At 37.9% G+C, this 22,263-nt stretch overlaps 1 protein-coding gene across 9 annotated transcripts in view; it reads right to left on the bottom strand.

The window, feature by feature from the left end:
- OSBPL9 (oxysterol binding protein like 9) overlaps positions 1 to 22,263 on the bottom strand; it is a 160,756-nt gene that overhangs the window by 51,013 nt on the left and 87,480 nt on the right. For 6 of the 9 annotated variants that reach the window (XM_072772118.1, XM_072772117.1, XM_072772115.1 and 3 more), the window contains one exon: positions 18,942 to 19,018. In XM_072772118.1, the coding sequence (XP_072628219.1) occupies positions 18,942 to 19,018 (77 nt within the window). Of the gene's footprint in view, positions 1 to 7,625; positions 7,793 to 8,090; positions 8,108 to 18,941; positions 19,019 to 22,263 lie in introns of those variants that run through there. The other 3 variants (XM_072772123.1, XM_072772122.1, XM_072772121.1) reach the window with 3 other exon arrangements.

Here is a 22,263-nt window from a genome sequence, read left to right on the forward strand (position 1 = left end):
CAAGATTAAACTTTCTACTTCTCCTTCCTAATTTGTAATCATAAATAACCATAATTAATTATTGCATCTCCAGGCTCTAAAATAAGGGCCTAACATAAAGAGGGCATTCAATGAATATTTGATGGATAAAACAAAATCGATTAACAACCAGATAATACCATAAAACAATTTTAATAGAGATCTATAATCAATAAAAGGATGTAAGCATAAGTTAAATTGTATTTAAAGTTCCTTTAAAAAAGGAAAACAGTAAAGTTGATAAACTGACAATAATAAATAATTTTTAAAAGGTATGAACAATACACAAATCATTAAATAGTTATAGGAAACAGATCAGAAAAAAAAATTCCATGAGATTTTCAGAAGAGGATTGGGTATTATGCCTGAATCACAAAAGGTAAATTGTATTGAATTATTACCTTGGTAACAAAGCGTTAAACAATATAAAGAAAGCCTTTTTCCACCATAATATAAACCAATTTTTTGAAATGAAAGTACATTAGCTCTTCAAAAAATAGAATCACTTTTATCTGTAAAAAATGGCTTGTAAATAGTATTTTCTTTTGTTTAAAAGATTTTTTTTTAATTCATTCCTGAGAGACAGACAGAGTAAGAGAAGCAGAGTGGCACAGAAAGAGGCAGGCTCCTCACAGGGAGCCCCATGGAGGACTCAATCCCAGGACCCCGGGATCACACCCTGAGCCAAAGACAGATGCTCAACCGTTGAGCCACCCAGGCGTCTCTAAATTTGTTTAAAATATATATATATACCACAAACAAATCTGCATTGCTCATATAGTTGGGAAAGAGAGCTATTTTGTCAAACAGGAATCAGGTATAGACATCAGTGTCAAAATTCATGAACTTTAATCCTAAATCTTAGTACAACCGTTTATTCTTCATAATCTCTAATACACTATTTTGCAACTTTTTGACTTACAGACAAAAACAAAAATACTGATCCCATAAAGTGACTTGGTTACTCAACTGCACAAAATAGGAGGATTTTGCACCATTTCCTCTATTTTTAAATCATTGATAGCTTGTCTTTTCAAGACTCTAATTTATTCTTTAATAAAGTCATGTAAAAAGTCTTGTCAAAATCTAAATACATGGGATCCCTGGGTAGCGCAGCGGTTTAGTGCCTGCCTTTGGCCCGGGGCACGATCCTGGAGACCCGGGATCGAATCCCACTTCGGGCTCCCGGTGCTTGGAGCCCGGTGCGTGGAGCCTGCTTCTCCCTCTGCCTATGTCTCTGCCTCTCTCTCTCTCTCTCTCTCTCTCTGTGTATGTGTGACTATCATAAATAAATAAAAAATTTTTTAAAAATCTAAATACATAAAAATCTGAAGTTTATGAATAGGATGACCATATACCTTAGTTTGTCTGGGATAATGAATGTTCATGTCTGTTGTCTCAAAAGTGCTCTAGTTTGGACAATAAATTTTATGGGCTCCTTCTCTATAAAGCATGTAACTAGCCTTTTAGAGATATAAATGTGTAGAAGGCATGTAAGACTGCCTCTGAAGTATCAGAATGCAGCGATTACTTAAAAAATTATTTTAAATGAAATATGAGTTTATAGGCTCTGAATGTAGAAAACCAATTACAATTCTGTAATTGGCTTTGTCAGAATTCAAGTCAATTAATATTAACTGGGTGCTTAATTTATGCTAGGTAAATAGAGACATGAATAATAATATAGAACTTATATTTTTAAGTTATTTTATTTATACACACACTCCCCTCAAATACAACACAAGAAATAAAACACACAACATCCATCATATATTATTACTGGGGACTGGGATTAAGGAAGGGAACCATTTGAGACAGGGACTCTAAAAATTTTTACTTTATAGATTCATTTGTCTGATTTTAAAAAATAAGTATATATTTCTTTCAAAAGCTTACATAAAAATATTTGGAAACTGTGCAAGTGTGTAAATATTTTTCAGAAGTTTTATAACTGTTTTAGCTTGCAAAATCAATCAGCATTATTCTCTTAAAAATTTTTTAAAGTTACCTGCTTATTTTTTTAAAGATCTTATTTATTTATTCATGAAAGACACAGAGAGAGAGAGAGAGAGAGAGGCAGAGACACAGGCAGAGGGAGAAGCAGGCCCCATGCAGTAAGCCCGATGTGGGACTCCATCCTGGGACTCCAGGATCATGCATGCCCTGGGCCAAAGGCAGGCGTCAAACCACTGAGCCACTCAGGGATCCCTATTCTCTTAAAATTAACTACAAAATCCTAAAGTGTCTTGAGAGTAAATCTGGCAATACAGCTGCTCAGGTACAACTTTCCAAGCAAAATGTAGTGTAACAAATTTATAATACCACTTATACATAAAAAGCACAAACTTGGGGAGAAAATAAAAAAGCACTAGAAAATTAGCAATCAACACTACATTGGAATAAATGCCAAAAAAGAAAATAGCCAGTAAAACGAAGCAAAATACCTATTTTTTTTCCTACATCCTTCCTGCCATTAACATAATGACTCAACATTCAAGAAAGCAAACTCCTAAAAAACAAAAACACCTACAACATCACTCCCCCTAACAAAGCACTATCTGACTACATGGTATTGGCAATCAGCCAGAGTTTTTCTTTTCACCTGCTAGTTGGTCAGGTTCCTGGCTCTACCTTTCATAAAGCCATAAGTTAACTTTGTCACAGTATGACAAAGAATGTTAAAACACACAGATCTATATAAGTTCTAAGTAGCTTACTAGTATGGGATGGAAAAAAATACAATACAATCTTCTCTCTCTGACCTCAGATTACTACCTATCGTCAGTTTTAACAGCATTCTGGAAAGCAAAGAAGTCTCACTACTATTAAGGGCCTACCAAAAACTAAAGTTTTAGGTAAATACTGGAGCTTTACTCTAAGTATAACTAGGAGAAACTCATATTCAAACACATGAATCCTTAAACTAAGTATTTTAGTATGTCAAGTTTTGAAGTAATATGAATTCAGTAATTCATTGGGGGTATCTCTTTTGACTACTACACTGTGCTAGATGTTTGAGGATGCCAAGATGAAGCAGCCATAGACCCTATTCTAGGAGTTTCAAATCCATAAGAGAAAATAACATCTGTCTACAAATAACTGATCCAAGCATGGTAAAATAAGAGCAGAAAAGTACAAGGAGATCAGAGGGAAAAACTGAAGAAAGGAGGAGAAAGGTTTTACAGAGGTAGCACTGTGAAGTACAGGATGTGGACAGAGAGATGTGAGGGGCAAAGTATTACAGCCGTGGACACAGGCTGGAAACAGCATAATGAAATGGAATATTTGAACTTCTCTTTAATGGAATGACCATAGAAATGAGGGCAGGGTTAGGTAAACTAACAAGGGATGCTGAGGTACCCAGGAAATAGGAACAGCAGGAAGCCTTGTCTAGCCCAAGCCTGAGTGAACAAGGAAGGAAACAGTGTTATCAAGAACCAACTGGAAGAGGAGCTACTGTAACTAAAGTGTCCTTTAAGTAGCTCCTCCTCCAGTTGGTCTTAGCCAATGGGAGGCAGTGTCAGAAGAAAAGAGAGAACTGTTGGGGTATTTATTCCCAAACCAGAATCTAAAGGAGTGAACTTCAGGTCAGCCTTCTGGAGCAAAGAAGTAATCTGCAGGGAAATGGAGAATAACCAAAAAAGTAATACTCTCAGAGTCTGAGGTTAGTATAAGCACAAAGAGACTGGAAAGCAGAAGGAAGTCAAATAAGGAACAATATGCTCTGGGAAAATATATTTTTTTCGGATTCAGATGAATTGAAACGAAATAAAAATTAGTGGCTGAACTGAAAAAATTAAAGTTTTGGAGTGAGAAGAGCAATTGATGGAGAGCAACAGCAGGGTAGCACCCCGGTTCCCTCCAGAGTCAAAAGAGCAGGAATCATTGGACTCTAGTCTGGTTATTCTAGTCTCTATGTGACCTTAGACAAGTCACTTGGCTTTTCTGAAACTGTTTTCTCCATTATAAAACTAGGTAAAGGTTGTATTAAAACTTTAAGATCCCTTCCAGTTCTAGGAGTCTGTGAAGCCAATATCTCCAGGTAAATAACCATGTTCATCAAGTGAGTAAATACCTTACACCACATTTGAAAAGCCTGGGGTCCCCTTTTTTACCTTAAAAAATAATATCATTTAAATAAAGACAGTAAGAACTTACAGATTCCAACTGCAGCCAAGTCCTGCACAGTATGACAAAGAATGCTAAAACACAAGCAAACTTTATCATTTAGTGTAACCTTGAAACTGAGTGAGAAAGACCAGATTTTAAAACAGGCTTTGGAATGCAAGAAACAACCAAGTAAGTAGAATAATGACTGAAACGGCACATTTTGAAAAAAACAGTGAGGTGCTCAGTCAATAGAGCAAAGAAGCAAAGTTCTTAAAGGTGTCTCCAGAAATAAATGAACTCTAATGTAAAAGGACAAGTCTGTCCCTATCCCCCCACTCTCTCTCACACACACTCACACACACCAACCATTCCTTCACAACACGAATATTCACTGATTATCTGTTTTGTGCCAGGTACAATCAGTACTATCATGGACTTCAAAGGACATTTTTAACGCAGATAGCAAATATAATTAATCATTACCTAATCTTTTGGAATAAGCTCAAATTTCATCCCTTCCCAGCAACATGCTCTGACCTCCTATGATACTAACTACCATAGAACTAATTAGTGTTGGTACTGCTATTAATATTCTTTAAGTCATATTACAGATCATATAGATTAGGGGGGCAGGGGAGTTTGCCTGGGAATGTGCTCACCATTTATAACACTGTTTCTAAACATTTTCTCCAATCCTGTCTCTCAGGTGTGGCTGCAACCAGGGAGCTTGACGACTTAGGAAATATTTCTACTTTACAGGAATAAATCTAACTCCAGTACAAGTGAGCCAAAGGGTTGCACACTTAGGATATCATTAAGTCACATATTTTAATCATTTAACAAGCATTCAGTGAGCACCTACTATGTGCCAAGCACTAGACTATTGACAAAGGCCCTGGGAATTCTAAGATGAGTAAGGGCCTCTGAATTCTAAAGTTAAGGTGTAATGCAAGAATCAAACACCTGAACAAAAAATCTACACGACAACCTAGTGAACACTATAATACAGAGATATGAACAAAGTGTTTATAGTAGCACACAAAGGACAAGAGTAACTCTAACTTGCTCTGCCTGAAGGAAAACATCAAAGAACAAGTAACATATGAGCTGTATGCTAAAGGAAGAACTGGAGGTGTTACTGACTAGAATTCTGAGCAATTATAATTAAAGAGGGAAAGGCTGTGAAAGGACAAAGACCTGAGAGACTAAGTCATGTTTTAAATGATTAATAGTTTGGGGATCCCTGGGCGGCTCAGTGGTTTAGCACCTGCCTTCAGCCCAGGGCGTGATCCTGGAGCCCCTGGATCCCACATGGAGCTCTTTGCAGGGAACCTGCTTCTCCCTCTGCCTTTGTCTCTGCCTCTCTCTCTGTGTGTATCTCATGAATAAATAAATAAAATCTTTAAAATAAATAAATGATTAATAGTTCACAGTGCTGCAGCGGGTAACTTGGGTAGAGCACCCACCTGCAGCTGGGTTCAGACTATAAAGATAAATCAGGACCAGGTTGTGAAGGGCCTTGAAGGACTTGATAGGCAGCTGAGTTTGGCAAACGGATTCAAAACAGATTTTAAAGCACAGGTATTACTCAATCTGATTTGATTCAGGATAAAGAGTGTAGGTAGAGGGAAGACTAGTTAGAAGGTTTTGCAAAAGTCTAGGTGAGAGATGATGAGGGCCTGAATTAAAGTATTATCCTGTGGAAAAAAAGAGGACAAATTGAAGAGATACTAACAAGGCAAATTTAACAGGATCTGGTGATTGGACCTGGAAAATAAGAGTAATGGAAAATAGCTTTAAATGACTAATTGCCTATGTATAGTGAAACTTCAATTAATTAAAATATTTAGGGAGAAATACATGGTTTAATTATATTTTCAGGCTAACAGCTATTTTTTCAAACATAATCTGTTTAAATCTTTACTGAAAAATCTTTCTAAACGCAATCTGTAGGCTAACCACAGTAATCATTAAAACTGTCTTTTTTTCTATAGAATCCCCATAAACATCAGTTATCACTCCACACTACGAAGTCTAGACACTGATAGAACTTGACATATCCCAGGGGATACCTAGAATTTGCATTTCAGAATAAAAGCCTGATATTATCTTTCTCAAGTACTAGACTGCAAACCATGTAACTATGGGATTTTCCAACCAACAGAATATGGCTCGATCACAATGCTTTTTCCCGCCTGAGCCAAACTTAAATGCTCCGCTCATCATCTTAGCATTTGGGGATGGCTGGGTAGTTAAGATTACTACTGAATATAATATTTTTACATTAAAAAAAATCCCAACCAAAACTTCAGAAACATCAAAATGCATGTGACCTACAGCCCCTTTGCAGGCTAGTATTTATTGAGGGGCACTTCAAGCATAATGCCATCTCTGTCAAAAACTCAGGACAGTCGGGAAACAGATCTGGCTTCTCTGTGGTATTTCTTATTTTTCATTTAAGCTCTCAGACTTTTAGTCTTTTGGTAGTTTATTATCTTCCCTGAGCTGGGAAAGGTAATATAGTATTTTAATTTGTTTCTTGCTGGGCTGCACACAAAAGGAAAGTTTTAAAAAAAATTTTTTAAGACAATGAGAGACATCGATACTATTCATTAAAAGGGTTTTTTATTTAGTTCAATACAGGCAATGTTCTGAAAGATGATTCACAGACAATGGACGAGAATTTCCAAGTTAAATTTCACTACAAAAGCTCTGAAAGCCAACTGCATCCCTAAATATCTCTGCTGATAACCGGGAGAAATAATTACTCGATTTGTTTTTAATTTCCTGAACACAGCTAAATGTAAACAATTTAAATTGACAAGCGAAACGAAAGGTTACTTCAAATTAGCAGAAAGTTTTCTGGTTCAATACATTTGTCACTCTTTCCTAATAAAAATACTTGGAAGTACAGTATGAATGCTGAAAAAAATACATGCCTGATACATGCTTCCTGGACTATTCATTATACTCAACTTCCCATAACTGAGCTGTGCTTAGAACCTATACCTTCCCCTGCAGTTTTTATGAGAACCTCACACTATTCCAAAGTTTTCAATATTTTTTTTGCACAAACTGCTCAAGAAGTGTAAAACCATCCCCCTCCCCACGCAAGCTCACGAATGGCACCTATAATTATTTCACACAAAAAGCTACTGGGCCAGCCTGAAACACACAGTGCCAAAAACAAAACAAAATGTTTGGCCTGAAACTGAAGACTCTATTAATGGGCAACTGATCAAAATTAAGCTTTCACATTACGAGAAAGCTTAACTTTTGTATTTATGGCTCGGGACCGCTTTCGAAAAAGAAAATGAGAAAAAAGAGGAGGAGTCAGTCTTGCCCTGTGGTTTGGCGGCGAACGACCCCCGTGGCCCGGGGCCCGGCCTCCAGCGCATCCCGGCCGGAGAGGGCAGCTCCCCGGGGAGCAGGGCCCGGGCGCCGGGGCTCCGGGACTCGGGGGGCGGCCCCTTTCCCAGACCCCGGGGTCTACTCACTCCGCAAGTGGCCAGCAAGAAAGCCATCCGCCAAGGCCCCGCCCTCTGTGCCTCCGCGGGGCGCCGGGCCGCGTCCACGCACCCCCGCCTGCCCCTCCGGCCGAGTCCCCCGCCGCGGGGCAGTCCACCAGTCCACCCACTGGGGCACGGCCGGCCCGGGGGCCCCCCGCCCGCCCCGCCCGCCGGCTCTGGAGGCCGCACCGATTGGCCGCGCCTGGCGGCTCCTGGCAAAGAAACCGCTGGCGATTGGCCACCGGTCACCTGCTGGAAACGAGGTGAGCGACGGACGATTGGCCGTTAGGACAATTTTGGGTGGAGAGGAGGGCGGGGCAGGCCCCCCGCGGAGGGCGCGGCTCCCCGCTCCCCCGCTCCCGGCTCCCCGCTCCGGGATTCCCGCTGCCGGCCCCTCGCACCCCGGATCCCCGCCCCCCGGATCCCCACACCCCGGGTCCCCCGGGCTCTCACCTTGGGGGCTGTGCGCCGAGCACCCACGGAGCACCCACGGCCGCGCCACCACCCACGCTTCGGGAGCTGCGGCCGCTGCCCGCCGAGCTCACCCCCCGGGAAGGGCGGGCCTTGCTCGAGGGGGCTCGGCTGGGCCTCAGGTCTTCAGCCTCGGGAATCCCCGGAACTCGGCGGCTGGGGAAGCACGCATCGCGGACTACTTGCTTCCCTACATCCACCGACTTCTAGCTCGCTGTCCCTAGAATTTGGGCAGCTGTGGGACCAAGTTTCACCTCCATAACTGCTTTTGCTTCCTTCCGGAAAGTTGTCTGTGTCGCGTGGCGGGGGGCGCAGGCGACGGGGGAGGATACTTTCTCCAGGAAAGCAAAGCTCCGGGGCCTTGTTCATCAGTCCGGGGAACTTCGGGGCTTTGCTGCTACCCACAGCTATATAAGGAATGTAGGTGGCTTGTGAAGATGCTTCAAGAAACCAAATGGCATAACTACAAATTAGACCAAAAGTTCGGACTTAGCAGGACTTTGACAGAGTCATCCAAAATGCAGGGAATCACAGACATAAATAATTAACTTACTGCTCTGCAGGACAATCTCATTTTCTTTCTCTTACTGTTTTTCCTTCTGGTTATATATCTGCAACTCTACTATATTCTTAAGCATCTAATTTTTGTAGCTCCTTTGGCTCAAGTTGGGATCCCGGGATCCCGGGATGGAGTCCCGCATCAGGCTCCCCCTGGGGAGCCTGCTTCTCCCTCTGCCTATGTCTCTACCTATCTCTGGGTCTCTCATGAATAAATCTTTTTTAAAAAATCTAGTACACTGTCATTTTTGACAGAATAGTGTAAATAGTAGAGTCCCAGTAAAATTTTAGTAGACCGAAGTATCATTAGTGTTCTTATTAATAGGTTTAAGTGTTAAGATTGGGGTAACAGCAATAGAGTATATGATGGTCTCAATACAACTGAGTCTTCCCCAATTGCATATATAAAACTCTAGGTTCTAGTTACTCATTTAAAAAGATCACAGCTACAGTCCGAAGTCTACCCTCATACAGTTTCATGCTAGAGATAACTATTTCTTACAGATGCATAGTTCTCATTTTCCTATAATGTGCATTAAAAAATGTAGCATTTTACACGATACAAGGCAACTTTACACATTTTATCCCAAGAAACTACAGGACTAAAAAAAAAAAAAAAGAAAAGAAACTACAGGACTTCTCTGCGTCTCTCTATGTGTCTCTCAAGAATAAATAAAATCTTACACACACACACAAGTTAAAATCAAAACCAACACAAGTTGCCAAATTTGGTTGGAAGTATATAGCTCCTTGCCACAAGATGAGTGAGATGGCTTTATATTCTGTAATTACTCTTCATTTTAATCACCTCCACTTTTATGCCCTCTAACTTTACATTAAGAAGTTAACAAATGAGAACTATGTGTTTATCCCTAAAAAGGGATGTGGGAGGGCAGCCTGGGTGGCTCAGCGTTTTAGCACCGCCTTCAGCCCAGGGCCTGATCCTGGAGACCCTGGATGGAGTCCCAAGTCAGGCTCCTGGCATGGAGCCTGCTTCTCTCTCTGCCTCTCTCTCCCTCTCTGTCTCTCATGAATAAGTAAAAAATCTTAAAAAAAAAAAAAAAAAAAAAAAAAAAAAAAACAGAAAGAAAGAGTGTGGGAAATGCTTTTGCTTTTATTTTATGCACTTCTACATAGCTACAAATTTTTTAGAAGCATGACTTATATCATTACCATAGTTTTTAAAACTTCAATCCTCATGATTTTTATTTTCTACTTGATACTAGCCTGAGCTCTGTAAAGACAAGGACAACATGTTATTTATTCACAATTTATATCCTCTATAACTAGTATAGCACATGGGTCATATCAAATACACCTAATTATTTACCAAAAGCATTACTTTTTGTATTCTCCATATGTTCTGAATTAAGCATGCACTACTTTTTTATTTAAACTTTATTTTTATACAGAGAAGGCAGGAAATATAAGTTCTAAAAGATATCCATAAATATAAGTTCTAAAAGATGTACAGTTAAGATAAATTTCTGGCAGTTAAAGAAATAACCTTTAGCAGCTATACAACTGGACCATTTGTTCTTATGCTTCCCAAGAGCTCTAGATAGATGAGCCACCACTAGGACAAGAGAACTGAATTAAAAAAAAAAAAAAAAAATGAATCCTAGGGGCATCTGGGTGGCTCAGTGGTTGAGCATCTACCTTTGGCCCAGGTCATGATCCTGGGGTCCTGGGATCGAGTCCTGCAGTGGGCTCCCTGCAGGGAGCCTGCTTCCCTCTCTACCTATATGTCTGCCTCTGTGTGTCCATCATGAATAAATAAATAAAATCTTTTTTAAAAAATGAGTCCTAGAATCCTAAATTCCAATTTAGGAGCCAGAAATTCATCTGCCCTCAGTAATAGCAATAACAACTTTTAGGGGAATTTTCCTTTGTTACAGAAAACCCAAGTATCTGGCTACTTCTCCATACCATTTTACCTGTGGAAAAGGTGACACATCTATATGGCAATCATTTTCTTGGGGAAACAAAGCACTTCAAGGGAGAAAAACAAAACACATCTGTTTTTCTACATGATACAAAAACAAAATCTAAGGTGGCAAAAGAAACAATACAATGTTATCAAATAGATATTTATACATTGAAAAATTGAAATATATGTTCAAAACGCTAATCTTCAGTGAAATAGCTTAACAGTCAAGAATAGTATTCAGGGATCCCTGGGTGGCGCAGAGGTTCGGCGCCTGCCTTTGGCCCAGGGCGCGATCCTGGAGACCCGGGATCGAATCCCACGTCGGGCTCCCGGTGCATGGAGCCTGCTTCTCCCTCTGCCTGTGTCTCTGCCTCTCTCTCTCTCTCTCTCTGTGTGTGTGACTATCATAAATAAATAAATAAATAAAAAAAGAATAGTATTCAAAAGATTTCTATTATTTTTAGTTACCCAGTTACAGACATGAGCCATTACAGAAAAGAGGGTGGAATTAAGGTATCCTAATACTAAAGATTAATTTTTCAGTTACTATCCAAAATTATACCTAATTACTAAATTTGTATTTGTCTATAACAAAAGTTTGGCATATATGTAATTAACAGAAGTATCTAATTTGGAAAAAAAGGCTTCAAAATGGCACCATTATTTTTTTCAGCTTCAATAATGATTTGCAATCTGCATTGTATCACATTTCCTTTATGAATAATGATGTTTTACTCACTGATTCAGTGGCATTTCTGGTGAAGTTTCTACCAGCCCTCTCTAGTTTCCCCTCAGCCATATTCTTACACAAAGTATCATGTCCTTTCTCTCTAAGGGCTTGAGATCAAAGCCAATGAACAGTGAATGTATAGTAAAGGGCAAAAATTAGAAAATTACAGGACACTGTCAATGAAATGTGAATTTGATAACCACCTAAGATAGAGTCTACAGTGGCCTACATAAACTTATATATATGGGCAGCCCCAGTGGTTTGGCGCCGCCTGCAACCTATGGTGTGATCCTGGGAAACCGGGATCAAGTCCCGTATCAGGCTCCCTGCATGGAGCCTGCTTCTCCCTCTGCCTGTGTCTCTGCCTCTTTCTCTCTGTCTATGAATAAATAAATAAAATCTTTAAAAAAAATAAACTTATATATAGATAAGGACAATTATAACCCAACTTCTTGACCCATACAGCAACCACAGAAGCCATTTAGTGTAAATCAGCTAAGTTATAGCAAAAAAGCAAAAAAATGTAAAAGTCTCTACTACTCAATTAGTATAAATCCACAAGAAGGTTTTTAAATTGGGATCTAGGGCAGCCTGGGTGGCTCAGGAGTTTAGCGCCACCTTCAGCCCAGGGCGTGATCCTGGAGACTCGGAATCGAGTCCCATGTCGGGCTCCTTGCGTGGAGCCTGCTTTTCCCTCTGCTTGTGTCTCTGCCTCTCTCTCTCTCTCTCTCTCTGTGTCTCTCATGAATAAATAAATAAAATATAAATAAATAAATAAATAAATAAATAAATAAATAAATAAATAAATAGGTATCTACCATAATCTTTTACATTTTCATTTTTGATAACCTATAGAAATCTGTATAACTACACATTGAATCATTCCAGGAACAACCTTAAATCCAAGTGGTGCCAAGATATTTCATTGCCAATTTTTGTTTATGATCAAGTTGGCACCAAGTACTACTACTTGTCACGGAAGAGCCTTGGCCATGAAAGTGCACATGTGTGAGGTAAAGGCCAAATAACCCCATACGATGTGATGTACAAATGAAGATTTCCCAGTAGTCAGAGAAAAGTGGCAAGATGACAGTCATCACAATCCACAGTACTGTACTCGTATTAAACTTAAAAAGGGGGATCCCTGCGTGGCGCAGCGGTTTGGCGCCTGCCTTTGGCCCAGGGTGCGATCCTGAAGACCCGGGATCGAATCCCACGTCGGGCTCCCGGTGCATGGAGCCTGCTTCTCCCTCTGCCTATGTCTCTCCCTCTCTCTCTCTGTGTATGTGTGACTATCATAAATAAAAAATAAAAAATTAAATAAAAAATTAAAAAAAAAAAAACTTATAAAGGATCTATACCCTGGGGTGCCTGGGTGGCTCAGTCAATTAAACTTCTGCCTTCAGCTCAGGTCATGATCTCAGGGTCCTGGAATCGAGCCCCATATCAGGCTCCCTGCTCAGTGGGGAGTCTGCTTCTCCTTCTGCTCCTCACCCCCTGCTTAAGCTGTCTCTCAAATAAAATAAAATAATAGAACTCTAAAAAACAAAAATCTATACCCTAACAGTTGGTACCATTTTCGAATTATGAGTAGTGACCCATTTTTATAGGCAATATCATTTATCACATTAAATAAATGTCAATTTAGATTTTATTGCTTTGTGGATTTTTATTTTAAAGACTTTATTTATTTATGAGAGGCACATAGAGAGAGGCAGAGATATAGGCAGAGGCTCCCTGTGGGGAGCCTGATGTGACACTTGATCCTAGGACCTGAGATCACGACCTGAGCCAAAGGCAGACACTCAACCACTGAGCCACCAGATGCCCCTATTGCTTTGTGTTTTATTTGTATTTCACTTGCAATTTTCTTTTGGATATAAGTTTAGTTCTATAAAATTTTAAATTTAAGAAGTTTATACCTAGTTTTGGTTTCCCACATTAAATAACATGATATATATAATACTTACACTGGAATCCTGGGCTTGCAAGAGTTTTTTTCTAAAATAGGTCCAGGTTTACACAACTTTTTTACGTCTATGTATGATATCCAGGTAAGCTGCTACGTATGATTCACTATATACTTTGTCTAATATCAGAGGATACTGTAAAACCTACAGAATGTAGCATCCTATCTTTTTCCAATGATCAATCCCATTGCTTGACAATCTCTCAGCATTTAGTTCATACTAAAGCTTACTGGGGCAAATAAAGAATCTGAAAGGTTTCCTTTCATTAATCAGTATCATCAAATATCCACTGAAGACTTCTTACAGGCTACAAAGAACAAATTAAGAAGCTCAACAGCCCCTCTTACCCCTCCTACTTTAGCTGGGTGTAAATATGTGAAAAGATAACACAAGCTAACATACAAGCTTAGAATGACTACTGGAAGCTCAACTTCCATAGGAGTTGAAAGGAGAGAAGATTTTAGTAGTCGTCTCCCATCCTCAGACTATCTTAATTGCAATTTTAAGATACCCACAAACAGGGTGTGCCTGGGTGGCTGAGTCAGTTAAGCATCTGACTCTTGGTTTCAACTCAGGTCATAATCTCATGGGTCCTGCGATAGAACCCTGCACCAGGTTCTATACTCAGCCTGGAGTTTGCTTGAAAGATTCTCTCCCTCTGCCCCTCCCCCAATGCGTGTATCTCTCAAAAAATTAAAAAAATAAATCTTAAGATACCCACAGAGGAGCTAGAACAACAGGAAAAGAAATGAGGAAAGATGGAAGGAAAGGAAAAAAGTACAAGAGATGCTCTAGATGAATTTACTGTTAATCAGAATGGAAGGAAGAATAGAATACTCCTGAGTACTTTCTACATACAAGGTATAATGTACTAGATATATTAAAACATCTTAACATAGCTACTTGACTGAAGTTTTATACTTACTATTAAAGATCAGCTAAGGTTTAAAAGAGGTTTAAAAGAATTAAATACTTATCCCATAGTATACATCTAGTAAGAAGGTAGAGCCAAGACCCAAGTCCTGGTCAGCCTGGCTCCAAATATTTTCTACTGTAATATACCACTTCTTAAACCATATTCAGAAGGTTAGACAGGGATTGTTGGGCTTTGCACAAGTCTATGTGAGAAATACTATTAAAAAGATAGGTTTTCTCTCACCTCATGAAACTTATAATCTTTTTTTTTTGAAACTTATAAGCTTAAATGGGAAATGAGTTATATAATAAATGTATTATTATAAGAGATAATGCATGTAAAGTCCATGCAGTTCCTGGTACGTAAAAGTGCTCAAATATTACTTGCTACCATTATTATTACATACTAGAATGTTATATGGGTTACACAGAAGGGGAAATTATAACAGAGGTTAAAGAGGTAAGAGACTACTTTTATTATAGTGGTAAGAAAGAGATGAAATGAAGAGGTAATATGTGCACTAGTTCTTGAATGACTGTAATTAATCTTACAGAGGCAAATTTGCGGAATAGGGATGGTGAGGACTTAGAGAGACTGGCAAGACAAATTCAGGAATATTATGTGGGCACTAGAAATAGCACTATGCAACTTACATGACAGTCAAAGTGAACATCAAAGAAGTATGAGCGATCCTATTAAAAAGGCAAGACCACACACACACACACACACACACACACACACACACACCCATCGGGTTTGGCAGGTTAGAAGTTATTACCTTTCAAAATTCAGTGGCTCAGAGAATTACACTGTCATTAACAGAAACAGAAAAATGATGGGCACCTAGGTGGCTTAGTCAGTAAAGTACCTGCCTTCAGTTCAGGTCCTTATCCCTACGACTATGGAATCGAGCCCCACTTCAGGCTCCCTGATCAGCTGGGAGTCTGCTTCTTTTCCCTCTCCTTCTGCCCATGCTCCTGCTCATGCTCCTGCTCTCCCCCTCTCACTCACTCTCTCTCTCAAATAAATCTTTAGAAAAGAAAAAAAGAAAGAAAGAAATGGAAAAATGAAATAAAGAGACAGGTTTGAGGAAGAAAGATGACAGGCTCAGTTTTAGCCATGTTGAGGTTGAGTTCCAGGGAACCACCTAACTGGAAAATCCAAAAGGAAAGAATGTGAGACTAAAGCTAAATATGAAAAGATATATACAAAGAAGAGGAGTGGTGTGGGAAGGAAGGAAGAGTTACTTACACAGAAGTTTTAGCTGAATCCATGAAAATTTTAAGGGCTACTGGAGAAAGAGGGAGTAAAGTCATAATCTCAAAGGAAACATCACACCGTCACGAGTATGGGTATTATATTTAACTCTGGTTAAGTAAGAATGATTTTCTTTGAAATATGCAAAGCAGAGAAAGTAAATATAGGTGAAATCACTAAGAACTACTGAAGTAAAGACCTTTTTCTTAAAAAAAAAATACCTTTTTCTATAAAGAAGGAAGCAGGCTGTATTAAATATTAAACATTAATGAAAAATATTCCACTGTGGGGATTTAACTGAAAATCAAGGAGTCAATAAAAAGACTGTTAAATAGCTATAGAAATCCAATTAAAGTCAGACAAAATTTAGACTGTGATATTATCATCTCAATACTCTGATATTAATTATATTAATTTAAATAATTATATTAATTATATTTCATTATATATTATATACATTATATATTATAATATATTAATTATATATTACAATATATTAATTATATTAATATTCTGATATTAATAAACTGTGATATACCATCTCAATATTATGATCTCTAATAGTACTAGAAGCAGAGAAACCAGACAATGGGGGCCCTGGGGAATGGAAGCTAGAATGGTACACATCCAGAGACAACAAATTCTAAGGGTGATGGTAAAATCAGTGTTGAAGAAGCAAACATGAGATCTACACTGGAGGATGACATAGGCTAAACTAGAAAGGTATTAAATGGCCAGGAAAAATGGAGAAGTAGAGCTCAGACCAAAATGAGAGAAGGAAAAAAAAAAATGAGAGAAGAAAAGTTCAGAAGTAAAGTGGTAGGGGGTGAAGGTAAGAAAACTGTAGTTGAAGAGAAAATACTTTTAAATTCAGTATTTTGGAGGTAATGGGGCCCTCAGTAATGACAAGGCCAAAGTATAGTTTAATGGCTAAAGCAAAGATGAAATTCAATGGAAAAGGAAGACATGTAAATGCCTTATCCCATGCCCATTTGGCAGAGAGCTCCATGAGCACCTACTCCACAGTGCCTAATAGAACAATACACATCTCAAAGTACTCGATAAACAGCAATGGAAAAGCAACCGATACACCATCTGTTTCTTTGTTCATTCTTTCAATTATTTCTTCATCTAACAGTTACTGAGCCCTCTTTAGAATGTCAAGTACTGAAAATGGAAATGATGATGAGAGTAGTATCATTAGTAACAATAACCAACATTTGTCAAGTTTTCACTATAGCTAGGAACGATTTCAACAAATTTGCACTTAACTCATTTAATCTTCAAAACAACTCTATAAAGGTAGGTATTTTTATTATCTTCATTTTATAGATGAAGATATGGGAACTCAGACTAAGTTCAATGTAAAAAGTTGAATGTATATGGCGGCACTGGGATATAGACCAAGACATTTGGGCTCCAGAGTCAAGTTCTTTGTCATACTTCACTATATCTGGGAGGAAAATCTTTACTTTTTTTGCCAATCAAATTAACATTTAATTACATAGTTCTAGATGTCCTATCTTCTGCATACATTAACTTTAGGAAAAATTCATACAAAGATTCTCTTGAATTACATGTTTTTTAAATATCAAAGCTACCAGAGCCTAAGATTTTAAAATTTTCTTTTCCTGCTATTTTCTCTGAGCAAAAGCTCAAAAATTCCAAAATTGTATCAGATTAGGTACCCAACCTTAAGGAATCTGCATCCTAATTGGGGAGGTTGGAGTTACACATACTTTAAAAGAGAAACAAAAAGAATATGATAGGGACTTAGTGAATCGAACTGGGCTTTGAAGAAAAGGGGTGGTATACAAAGGCAGAGTGGAAACAGATGACACCTCAGAAAGAGAGAACATGATGAGCAAGAAGGTGGAGACCAGAAATGAAAAGATGGGTTCAGAGGAAAGTAAGTAAACAACAACACTCTAGTAAAAAGCTGATGGAGAGATATAATGGTAGAAATGACTAGAAAGGCAAGTTGAGAACAGATCACAGAAAGACTTGAATGTCAGTCTCACCAACCATGGAGGGAATCTCAACTGCCCCATTCAGTCTAATTCTTTCCCGCCCAACCCCCACCCCAGGCTAATAGGGTTCTTGAAACACTTATCATCATACTGAATCACAAATTTGCTGAAATGATGCCACATTCATTTATAAAACAGACTAAATAACAAAGACACCTTTAGAAATTACGAAGTTGCTTTTAAAAAACATAGCTAAAGAGTAACTTACAGATCTCCTAGTTTAACTCCATATTAATTTCTTATATTCTCTTAATAACCACATCCTTGAATAATGTTTTTTAAGCCTCTATTTGAACACTTTCAAGTCATGAGGAGTTCACCATCTTGTATGACCTGGGATGCCCTATACCACACCTTGTCTAATCAAGCCAATTCCTGGTACAGGACAAAAAGTAGAGAAAAGGAGTTATAAAATGTCAGTTTTGTACAACTCAATCCTATCAATTAAAATAATTAAAACAAAATCCCCCAATGCCACAATATAAGCTATTTTGTTGAAAAATAAACGTGGAAAACTATCTTCAGTATGATAGAGTAGACATTTGTTGTTTTTGTCTCTCAGTATCATCTTTTTCCCTATTCTGACTTTGCTTGGTGGGTAACATCTTCTACCCTATCAGCAAAGTGTTTCTGGTGAAGCAAATAACATCCCAGTTCCAGGAATGGAACATATGACTGTAAAATTGTGATTGGTCAGGATTTAGATAATGGCTGAAGCTAAGGTAATCAGCACTAATCCTATTAGTCCTATCATGGTTCAGAAAGAACAATAGTCTTCCGTGGGCTTGGAGCTCCTACAGTATTCTCCTAATAGTACGTTATACATCTCAACAATAAGAGGCTGAAATTGCTGCAACCATCTTAATACCACAAAAAGAACCTATCTAAAAATACAGCCACCCTAGAAGAAAGAAGGCCTAGAAATAGAAATGGTGGTTCTGGGTCCTAATGACATTATTGAAGTGCCTACTTCAAATCTCTGCCAGATTTACTTTTTTCTTAAACTAGTTTGTTGGTTTTTTTCCTATTACTTTCATCCCAAAGAGTCCTGCCTAACACATATGGTAACTGCCAATAAATCCTATAACAAGAACAGTAGGTCAACCTCTCAGCACTTATCTACTATCATGCATTGCTATGTAATTTGGTTATATCAATAACCAACTATAAATACTAAATTTCAAAATGATCTGGCACATTTTAACATAGCATTTCACATTCAATATTGCCTTACACTGTCTTATTTTTTATAAAAATCAGTATTTTACCCTATAGAAAGCAGAAGAAAATGACTATAACTTTATAACACTATAAAGGCAAGAATAAGCAATTCAGAAATAAGAAGTTTTCATTATATCATATCACAGTTATTTTTAGAAGCAGAAAATAAACAACAAAAAAAACCCTAATGAACTATCCAGAAGACAAGTAAAGACTCTTACTTGAAGCTGAAGAGTATGTCGAAGAATTGTTTCTTCTAAGGCATGGATCCACTTCTCTCGCTCATCAGCATCACGAGCTAGAATAAAAGATTATAAAAATTAAAACATTAATTCCTATTCTCTTACTTCATGTTTGAAAATAAAAATTTTAAACCTCAGTACTAATTTGAAAGGTTTTTAGTCATGCCATTTTCTTAACACATTCACTTTCCTATCCTTTCTAAACATGCAATTCTACTTGCAGCAATTTACAACAAAGGAAATAATTATGCTCAATAATATGCAAGCTACTTTCTCAATAAGAACAACCAGAAAACCTGGAATAATTATTTAAAAATATCTGGTTGAAAAAATATATATAAATAAATAAAAATAAATAAAAATAAATAAAAATATCTGGTTGAGGACAATAGAAAACAACAAGGTAGAAAAGAATTAACAAGCCAAAATCTAGAAGACAAACTTCTACAAGATAAGCCTCATATTAAAGACACTTTTCTCATGAGGAATATAAATTCCAGGAGAAGACATTCACTAAAGAAAACTTGAAAAAGTATCTCCATGCGTACCTGGATAATGTCTGATAGAAGGTGGTAAGCAGGAAAGAACAGAGCAACAAAAATAATAAGCACACAAAACTTTAAGAAACCTAGGAATAAACCTAGCCAAAGAGGTGAAAGACGGGTATTCTGAAAACTACAAAACGCAGATGAAAGAAACTGAAAAGGACACAAATAATGGAAAGACATTCCATGCTCATGGACTAGAAGAACAAATGTCATTAAAATGTCTATACTACCCAAACCAATTTACACATTTAATGTAATCTCTATCGAAGTACCATATACAGGGCGCCTAGGTGGTTCAGTTGGCTGAGTTTCTACCTTCAGCTCAGGTCATGATCCCACAGTCCTGGGATGGAACCCCACATTGGGGGAGCGGGGAATTTCCTTGCTCAGCAGGGAGCCTGCTTCTCCCTCTCCTCCTTGCTTTACTATCTTGGTCTCTATCTCTGTGTCTGTCTCTCAAATAAATAAATAAAATCTTTTTTTAAAAAATACAAGCATTTTTCAGAGTTAGAACAAACCATTCTAAAATGTGTATGGAACCATGAGAGACCCGAAATAGCCAAAGCAACCTTGAAAAAAGCAAAGCAAAGCTGGCATCACAATTCCAGCCTTCTCGTTATATTACAAAGCTGTGGTCATCAAAATAATATGGTACTGCCACAAAAATAGACACACAGATCAATGGAACAGAAAACTCAGAAATGAACCCACAACCATATGGTCAATTAATCTTTGACAAAGCAGTAAAGAATACTCAATTGAAAAATATAGTCTCTTTAACAAAGAGTGTTGGGAAAACTGGACAGGAACATACAAAAGAATGAAGTTGGACCACTTTGTTACACCATACACAAAAATAAATTCAAAATGGATGAAAGCCTAAATGTGAGAAAAGAAACCATCAAAATCCTAGAGGAGAACACAGGCAATAACCTCTTTCTGACTAGAAATGTCTCCTGAGGCAAAGGAAACAAAAGGAAAAATTTAACTATTAAGACTTCATCAAAATAAAAGCTTCTGCACAGTGAAGGAAACAATGAGCACAACTAAGAGGCAACCTATGGAATGGGAGAAGATATTTGCAAATGACATACCTGACCAAGGGCTAGTATCCAAAATATATAAACAAAGAATTTATACAACTCAATACCCAAAAACAATCCAACTAAAAAGTGAGAAGATGTGAATAGACATTTTTCCAAAGAAGACATACAGATGGCCAACAGACACATGAAAAGTTGCAATATCCCTCATCATCAGGGAAATAGCAATCAAAACCACAAGGACATATCACCTCACATCTGTCAGAATGGCTATAATCAACAAAACAAGAAACAACAGGTGTTGGCGAGGATATGGAGAGAGGGCTGCAAAGTAGTGCAGCCACTCTGGAAACACTATGTCGGTTGCTCAAAAAGTTAAAAATAGAACTACCCTAGGACCTAGCAGTTGCATTACCAGATACTACAAAAATACGGATTCAAAGCAATACATGCACCTCAATGTTTATAGCAGCATTATCTACAATAGCCAAACTATAGAAAAAGCCCAAGTGTCTATGGATTGATGAATGGATAAAGAAGATGTGAGATACACACACACACACAATGAAATATTACTCAGCCATAAAAAAGAATGAAATCTTGCCATTTGCAAGGACACAGATGGAGCTAGTATGTATTATGCTAAGCGAAATACATCAGTCAGAGAAAGACAAATACCATATGATTTCACTCACATGTAGCATGAAACAAAACAAAAAACATACAGAATAAAAGAGAGGGAAACCAAGATACAGACTCGTAACTACAGAGAACAAATTGATGGTTGCCAGAAGTCAGGTGGGTAGGGGGACAGGGGAAACAGGTGATGGGGATTAAGGAGTACAATTGTGATGAGCATCAGCTACTGAACGGAAGTGCTGAATCCCTAAATTGTACACTTGAAACTACTATTATACTGTATGTTAACTAACTGGAATTTAATAAAAACTTGAAAAAATTATTTAAAAAATGATAAGCACATAGGCAAACTAAATGAATACTAACTACATAAAATAATATCTTGTGAGGTTGTGAAAAAATACATATAAAACTAAATATAAAACAACTGCAAATAGATTGGGAAAGAGAAAACAGAGTTAAAGAATTCTAAGGTTCTGTATTGTTTAGGAAGAAGATAAAACTACCAATTGACATCAGATTTTAGCAGCTACAGGATTTGTTATAATTTTTAGAGTGATCACTAAAAGGTTACATGTTTAACTTCCAACATAATAAATTTAAAAATTCAATAATGAAAAAAAAAATCCAAAACCTGACAAGAAAGAAAGAAGAAATAATATACAAGACAAAAAGAAAATATATGGTAAACTGATACATTTTTAACCCTAAAATAACAATTATTAAATTAAATGTAGATGAAGTATGTAAATGTTCCAATTAAAGAAGGGAGGGACACCTGGTTGGCTCCATCAGTTAGGCGCCCAACTCCTGATTTCAGCTCAGGTCATGATCTTGGGGTGGAAAGACTGAGCCCCACATGGCAGCTGTGTGTGTGGAGCCTGCTTGAGATTGCTCTCCTTTTCCCTTTGCCTCCTTCCCCCCTCCCTCAAATAAATAAAATAAATGAAGAAGAAAGAAGAAAGAAGAAAGAAGGAGGAGGAGGAAGGAGGAGGGATGAAGGAGGAGGAGGAGGAGAAAGAAGAGGAGTTCAGAGATGACTGGGTGGCTCAGTTAGTTAGCATCAGACTT

The sequence above is a fragment of the Canis lupus genome, chromosome 13 (genome assembly GCF_048164855.1).
Source record: "Canis lupus baileyi chromosome 13, mCanLup2.hap1, whole genome shotgun sequence".
Taxonomy (NCBI): domain Eukaryota; kingdom Metazoa; phylum Chordata; class Mammalia; order Carnivora; family Canidae; genus Canis; species Canis lupus.